The following is a 7,275-nucleotide window of genomic DNA, read 5'->3' on the forward strand; positions in this document are numbered from 1 at the left end:
GTAAAAGTACAATAACGAAGAGAAAATGGAGACGAAAAGATCAGAAAAGAGATGAAGACGGCTGAGTGGGAAAATATACTAAACACTGACTAATCCAAAAAATAATAATCATAGAATGAGAATAAATGAATAGTTTATATCACAAGACAGAACAAACTTTGGGTTCAAACATTTGTAAATATATATATATATATATATATATATATATATATATATATATATATATATATATATATATATATATATATATAATGTCTTTTGATCAGATCAGGGTTAAAACATCTCTGTGTTTTTCATTCATCTTCAGTAAACTCTTTATCCGGAGTCTGTCCTGGAAACACTGGAGGTGATGGGACACCAGTTCATCATAGAACGTGTGTGTGTGTGTGTGTGAGAGAGAGAGAGAGAGAGAGAGAGAGAGAGAGAGAGAGAGATAGATTTGATAATGTCACTGAGACTCCTGAGGTGAGAAGAACTTTCAGAAGGTAAAACAGGAAAAGATGCAACTTTCAGAAAGGTTTCCGTTGGACTGGTTTGTTGTCAGGCTCACAGCTGCTGTCATTCACATACATTCACACTTACATGCAGGGCCTTACAGCAGACGCTTCACTACATCCACAGAAACTAATCATAAAGAAGCACTGACTGTCCTCTTAGTAAAGCTCTCTACCATCTCTCTCACATCATGTCTCTGAGAGCTATATTTATGTATTTATTCATTTATTATACACACTGAATGAATGTGATGGAGCTCATGTTGGTGTAAATCATCACAGGAGCCCTGCAGATGTTGAACAGCTCTCTCAGGAGTGATAATTATACCTCAATACCACACCTACGTGTAATTTACTGGGATTTACACTTTATATGAGTCTTATTAAAATGTAATACTCTTACCTAAGTACATTCCCAATAACTTACTTCCCAATAACAACTCATTTTATTCATTGGACCAACTGTACGATCTCATACGTCCCGTTTTTCTCCCGTCACGTGTTCTAGTCACGTGAGAGGAAGTGGACTGTTGGAGTTTTCACGTTTATTTTTATCATCAGGTCTTAAAAAAATCCTAAAAATCAATACCTTTATTTTATTACATTTTCAATACGACACCAATATATTTAACATGTTAGTATAGTACAGAACTGGTGTGTGTGTGTGTCACACACAGCTGTGTCTCTTCTGCAGGTGTGTGTGGTTTCCCTGCTTGAGCTCCTCAAGGCCGTGATGATGATGATGATGTCTGCTGAAGGAACACAAATCAACCTACAGAGTTTCAGCATCGAGCAGAACTGAAAAGAGTTTTACATTTCAAAACTGAAGTTTCAAGTGATGGTGGAATAACAATTGAAACTCTAAAATGGTGACAATCACATTCTGCTTACATCTTAACCCAGATCCAAGCAAAATCCAGTTATCTTGTTGTTGTGGAGACGTTGTGACGAGCTCGTGTAAGAGTCAGCCTGACCTCAAGATTAGCTCACAACTAATCTTTATTCCCTCCCACACGCACACACACGCACACACACACACACACACACACACACACACACACACACACACACACACACACACTTGATTTAGGCTAGGGTTCAGGAGCTGCATAATGTAAATGAGACTATCATGTAACTGATTAACTGAAGTTCTTTGTTCGCTAGTTCCAGTCATGTTTCTTTATTATAACTGAAAACATTGGGAATAAAAAAAAGGAATTTAAAGAAAGAAGAAAATCTTCTTACAACTGTTATGTTAAAAGTTACATAAAAACTTTAAACTTTTAACAAATAATATTTGCTCTAAACAATTCTAACTCAGCATTTTCTATTCGTAATTCAAAAGGAGGGATTACAGAGAGCATTCTCTTGGGACAAAATAAATAAAACTAAATTATAGAAACAGACAGTCATATTGTCGGAGAGTGTGTGTTCATGTACTAGTACTAAAATAAAAAGTGACAGTGAGTCGTCCGTAACAGTAGTTTGTGTTGTGTGTAATTCCGCGGGTGTCCGCGGGGGGCGCTCGCTGCATTTCTTCTACGTTTATTTACAAATGAACACTTCCGGCTTCCGTTGTTTACCATCGACTCTGTGTGTGAGACAATAATAAACACCGCGAGCTGCTTTTTATCTAACGTTAATATTCTGTTTACAAAGTTGATGGAGTTTGTCATCGCTGCTCGGGTGAATAATTCCGCAGAGTCACTTTATGTTTTTTAGGTTTGTGCGTCGGTCATGAGCGGAAAGTGAACGCGCTGTTTCCGGTGTGCGGATTAATCAAACAGGAAGAAGCGGTAAATAATGAAGGGGAGAAAAGGTCGAGCTAAACGAGCTAAACACTCACACTCTCACACTGCGGAGACACCGAAGAGCACACACACTGGTGAGGGTACACACACACACACACACACACACACACACACACTGCACCGTTACCAGGATCCCAAATGATTCCCTGCACTGAGGCTCCTGCTGTAATGATGTGTGTGAAATGTTTTCCCTCCCTAAACAGAGCACTATGTAGGAACAGGGTGCGGTTTGGGACACACACTTGGACTCTGCTGGTCCACAGAAGCACTGTTTCTGTCACCGTGACCAGCTCCTGTGTCCCAAACCATTCTGCTGTAGTGCACTTAAACACTTCTCAGTGCTTCTACCGTGTCGTGTGTTTATATTAAATCAGTGTTAATTATGCACCGTGTGTGTGTGTTGAGTTGCAGGCAGACTGAACACCGAGATCTGTCGGTTGTGTCATGGCCGCTTCTCGGCAAGGAAGCTGCGGCGGGCGTTTGGACTGCAGCCCGACCCAGTCCCGTGGCCTTCATCGCCTGAACGCGCAGAGTCTGAACACTCAACACCACGCTTCTGTTCCGACTTCCAGCAGCTGCTGGGCGTGTCTGTGCGGCACGACTCAACACTCTCACCGTACATCTGCTCCGACTGCCACGCCCAGTTCTACCAGTGTCACAGCATCCTGCAGGCCTTCAGACACCGGGTCAACTCAACACAGTCACTCAACACGGAGCAGTGAGTACACTCGACACACCACTCAACACCGGGACTCACAGCAGTCCTTCAGAAGAGTGATGATCTTTATTTTTTCTCTCAGGTGCAGTTCAACATGGACGCCGTTCACAGACGAAGCAGATCAGTCCTGTAAGTATTCAGCAACACACCCATACACACATCCTGAAATCGGTAAAGTGAACATTCGGATGAAGCGTGTAACCGAAAACGCTCCTGGCTCCTGTAGCTCCGCCCATCACGTCTGACCCTCGCTGTTTGCTGAGCCTGGTGTCGTGGACTCATGAGCACGCGGGGAGCTGCAGTTTCCCTCCCGGTCTGCAGGAGGTGCTGGAGGAGCAGTGTGGAGGTGCGGTCAGGGTGGTGTGGAGCTGCAGGGACGGACACTCCTACACCATGGACACCGGCGTGTGGGAGAGACACGGGGACAACACACACCCACACAACCACAAACCAATCACAAGCAGAGAGAGAAACTCCGCCCACACCAACACAGAGCAGACACAGAGCTCCGCCTACAGCCACTTACACACACAAGAGCCGGACGGTGAGGCTGAAATAAACCCTGCTTTATTAAACGATGTTAAGTGATGGGATTAGTGCAGTGCACCATGTAAAAGTAATCCCGCCTGAATAGAGTTTTAGCGTCTGACTTAAATTCACCGTGATTATTCCGTTAACCATCAGGAGCTCAGCGTAGAGACCAGATCCCATCACCTGCTCAGCGTTTAGAGGACAGTGACCTGTCAGACAGGTGAGCGCGCACACACACACACACACACACACACACACACCCCTCTCTGTGTTGTGTGTGTAACGTGCGTCTCTCTGCAGGAATTTCTCCAGTGAGGAAGAGGAGGAGACGAGGAAGAGCAGCTCGGAGGACGGCGCACACGCTGCAGCCGATAAACAGTGAGACAAGCTCAGACTTCGCTTTTTAATAAATATTTATAACATTTAAGAGAAAATAAATAAAAGCATTTACAGATCACTGCGTGACCTGATTATAATCTACATCTTCTACCCTGATAACTGACTCGGGGACGTATTAAAGATGAGCTCTGTGTTTTTTCTGTCCTCAGAGTGAGCTCCAAGAAGATTATGAGTAAAGAAGTGAAGAACCTGCAGCCTAAAGAGAGGAAGAAGCCCGGACCCAAACCCGGGTGGAAGAAGAAGATCAAATCGGAGCGGTACGCACGCACGCACGCACACGCACGCACGCACGCACACACACGCACACACACACACGCACGCACGGTGTGTCCCCAGAGAAAGTGTGTAACATGAAACAGTTTGTTTGTGTGTTTCAGAGAGGAGCTGCCCACCATCTATAAATGTCCTCATCAGGGCTGTACAGCGGTGTACAGAGGAGTGGACGGCATGAAGGTCCACACACACACACACACACACACACACACACACACACACACACACACACACACACACAGTGTGTTCAGTGTGATAGTGAACTAAACAACCACCAAACACAGCTGATGGAAGATGCAGTTCTGGTCTCAGGGCATTATTAGGTTTGAAACTAAACTTCACACACCTGTTTAATCACGATCAATTTCACACACCTCCTCCATATTTTGGTTATTTATGAGAGCTTGCGTCCCTTAATTTTCTCCTAAACTTGGTCTAATTTGGGCCAGTTCCCACCCACCAGCCAGCTCTGTTCTATCATACAGCAGCTGCTAACCTGTGAGGTTGAAGGTCAACACCTGCATCTTCTCACCTGCTGCGTCACAGGGCGCTGGAACACACTCAGAAGAGGAACGCGCTGTCAGCCCTCTTCCACATACATGAGCTCACAGACACACACGATTGGTTACTGTCACTGTGATTGACAGGGGAGAGAGAGTAAACCCCTCCCACCCTGAGCATGGATAGTTTTGCTCTCTTGGACGGTCGCACCACCGAATTTTCCACCGAGGGATCACACCAGGCCTGAGCTGACATAATTTATAGAACAGTTTCATTTTTAGTTATTATAACAGGTAAATTACCTGCCTTAAGGAATACACAACCTCACGTGTGTGTGTGTGTGTGTGTGTGTGTGTGTGTGTACACAGAAGCATGTGAAGGAACACCATGAGGAAGTGAGGGAACGTCCCTGTCCTCATCCAGGCTGCAACAAAGTGTTCATGATCGACCGCTACCTGCAGAGACATGTCAAACTCATACACACAGGTGTGTGTGTGTGTGTGTGTGTGTGTGTGTACTGACTGTATCGTGTGCATACAACATGCAGCATGTGTGTAACCTGTAGTGTGTTTGTGTATAGCATGTGTGTAGTGTGAATGTAAATGTTGTGCATATTGTGAACGTGTGTTTGTATGTAGAGTGTGTATAACCTGTAGAGTGTGTGTGTGTGTGTGTGTGTGTGTGTTTCAGAGGTAAGGAACTACATCTGTGATCAGTGTGGTCGGACGTTTAAACAGAGGAAACACCTCTCTGTGCACCAGATGAGACACTCAGGAGCAAAACCACTTCAGTGAGACACACACACACGAACACACACACACACACACACACAGCACCTAGTGACCTACAGAACTCCAGTCTTAACTGTGTGTGTGTGTGTTGCAGGTGTGAAGTGTGTGGGTTTCAGTGTCGTCAGCGAGCGTCTCTGAAGTATCACATGACCAAGCACAAGGCGGAGGCAGAGCTAGAGTTTGCGTGCAGCGTGTGCGAGCGACGCTTCGAGAAAGCGCACAACCTGAACGTCCACATGAGCATGGTGCACCCGCTGTTACAAGAAAACAACACACACACGGCTGACACAAGCTGAGAGCTGTGCAGCCTGAACACACACACACACACACACACACACACACACACACACACAGTAATACAGTGTATTGCAACGTTTAACACACACACAGTGACACTTGGATCACACTGGCTGTGTTCCAATCAGGTGTTTTATGTGTACAAAGCAACATGCCAGGCTAAGTGGTCACTCTGATGCCCCTTACACCCTAAAGTGACCACTAACACACTTAAGTGCACTTCAATGCGTCACTGTGTTTTATTGTATTTCACATTTCACGTGTACGCGACACAGTCAAGTCTGTTTACTTCCCGTTTCCTGTCCTGCTCAGTGGACTTCCTCTGTGTGCCCATGTCAATCACATCTGACTGTCTGTCTATAATCACCCACAATCCTCCTGCAGCAAGAGTTCATCATGAATGACAAACAGGAACAATAAGAAGTCCTCTCATCAGCCAAAAGTCCTGCAGGTCAAAGGTCATCAGGGTTAATCAGAGCAGAGAGAGCGGCCGCCAGCTCGGGGTTGAGGTCCGTACACTCCGCCTCCATCTGAGAGAGACCGTTTAGCACACAAACACAGACTTCTACTAATTAGCGGCCCAAAGGAGTGTGTGTCAATAAACACCGTCACCTGGAGGTGGAACAATGTAGTCAACGTAGCAGCCGGCTAATAAGCTAGCATGCTAACTAGCCGGAGAAATAAAATCAGGGTTGCCAGTTGACAGTAAAATCTTAAAATATCCCACCACCCACACAGTATATAGTACATTTTAAATAAACTTAAGTGAATAGCGTTGTTTATTTCATTAGTATAACGTGTGTAATATTTACAAACATACAGACCAAATAAATAAGTGAGAAATTAATAATAATAATAATACTGTAGGAAAACCGAGGACCTGGCAACACTGAATAAACCCTGAATCTGAAAAGTTGAGATATGAAGTATTTTATTGTTTGCAGTTTATTTATTTACTATTTTTTGACTCCTCTAAAACGAAATAGAACATTGTTAAAACTGTGTGTGTGAGAGTGATCAGAACAATTTTTTTATCGTGAGCAGTGTGTATATTGATGCAGATGTTTTGTAATAAACACACAGAACCTGACATGTTTGTGAGATTGACTCTGATTGGTTAATAATATTCTACCTGCCTCACCTGCTGTTTCGTACCTCACACCATTTGTAGCTACGACTGCACCTTTCGAATAAATCCATAATTGCATTTTGTACTTTGTGCTGCTGTGGATTAAAGTGCAGCAGGTTGTATGTGTAACATTAACAGCACACAGAGTGGTGTCGTGTGTGTGTTTGGCCAAAAATAAATAATTAAACCAAAATTAGGAATAAACACACACACGCATGCACGCACATGCGCGCACACACACACACACACACACACACACACACAAGCACGCACAGTGATGAGTATACCTGTCTTAATTCGCTGCGTGTGATGGAGCCTGGGTGAGTTAAAG

The 7,275-nt window shown here is 44.4% G+C and overlaps 2 protein-coding genes across 7 annotated transcripts in view; one reads left to right on the forward strand and one right to left on the reverse strand.

Moving 5' to 3' along the window:
* Nucleotides 1-337: 337 nt before the first annotated feature.
* znf276 (zinc finger protein 276) lies at nucleotides 338-6,905 on the forward strand. Of its 4 annotated transcripts, XM_053682323.1 has the most exons (12): nucleotides 338-1,363; nucleotides 2,217-2,379; nucleotides 2,717-3,023; nucleotides 3,106-3,152; nucleotides 3,250-3,567; nucleotides 3,708-3,774; nucleotides 3,855-3,932; nucleotides 4,103-4,210; nucleotides 4,331-4,406; nucleotides 5,096-5,213; nucleotides 5,418-5,517; nucleotides 5,613-6,905. In XM_053682323.1, exons 2-12 carry the CDS (start codon nucleotides 2,298-2,300, stop codon nucleotides 5,812-5,814), a joined length of 1,503 nt encoding a protein of 500 aa, XP_053538298.1. In that variant the 5' UTR covers nucleotides 338-1,363; nucleotides 2,217-2,297; the 3' UTR covers nucleotides 5,815-6,905. The 4 variants fall into 4 exon arrangements, 2 of the variants coding, with proteins under 2 accessions (XP_053538298.1, XP_017329207.1); XM_017473718.3 differs by lacking the exon at nucleotides 338-1,363 and having other exon boundaries at nucleotides 2,053-2,379; XR_008396910.1 differs by lacking the exons at nucleotides 338-1,363; nucleotides 5,613-6,905 and having other exon boundaries at nucleotides 2,053-2,379; nucleotides 4,712-5,213; nucleotides 5,418-5,448.
* The window catches only part of LOC108268648 (FA complementation group A), a 16,328-nt gene continuing 13,724 nt past the window's right edge, over nucleotides 4,672-7,275 (reverse strand). For all 3 annotated transcript variants that reach the window (XM_053682314.1, XM_053682316.1, XM_053682315.1), the window contains exons 41-42: nucleotides 7,232-7,275; nucleotides 4,672-6,345 (exon numbers count right to left, since the gene is read on the reverse strand). The exon at nucleotides 7,232-7,275 is cut by the window's right edge and continues 40 nt beyond it. In XM_053682314.1, coding sequence (XP_053538289.1) covers nucleotides 6,268-6,345; nucleotides 7,232-7,275 — 122 coding nt within the window. In that variant the 3' untranslated portion in view covers nucleotides 4,672-6,267. The remainder of the gene's footprint in view (nucleotides 6,346-7,231) is intronic.

This window comes from Ictalurus punctatus, chromosome 8 (assembly GCF_001660625.3).
Source record: "Ictalurus punctatus breed USDA103 chromosome 8, Coco_2.0, whole genome shotgun sequence".
Classification (NCBI taxonomy): domain Eukaryota; kingdom Metazoa; phylum Chordata; class Actinopteri; order Siluriformes; family Ictaluridae; genus Ictalurus; species Ictalurus punctatus.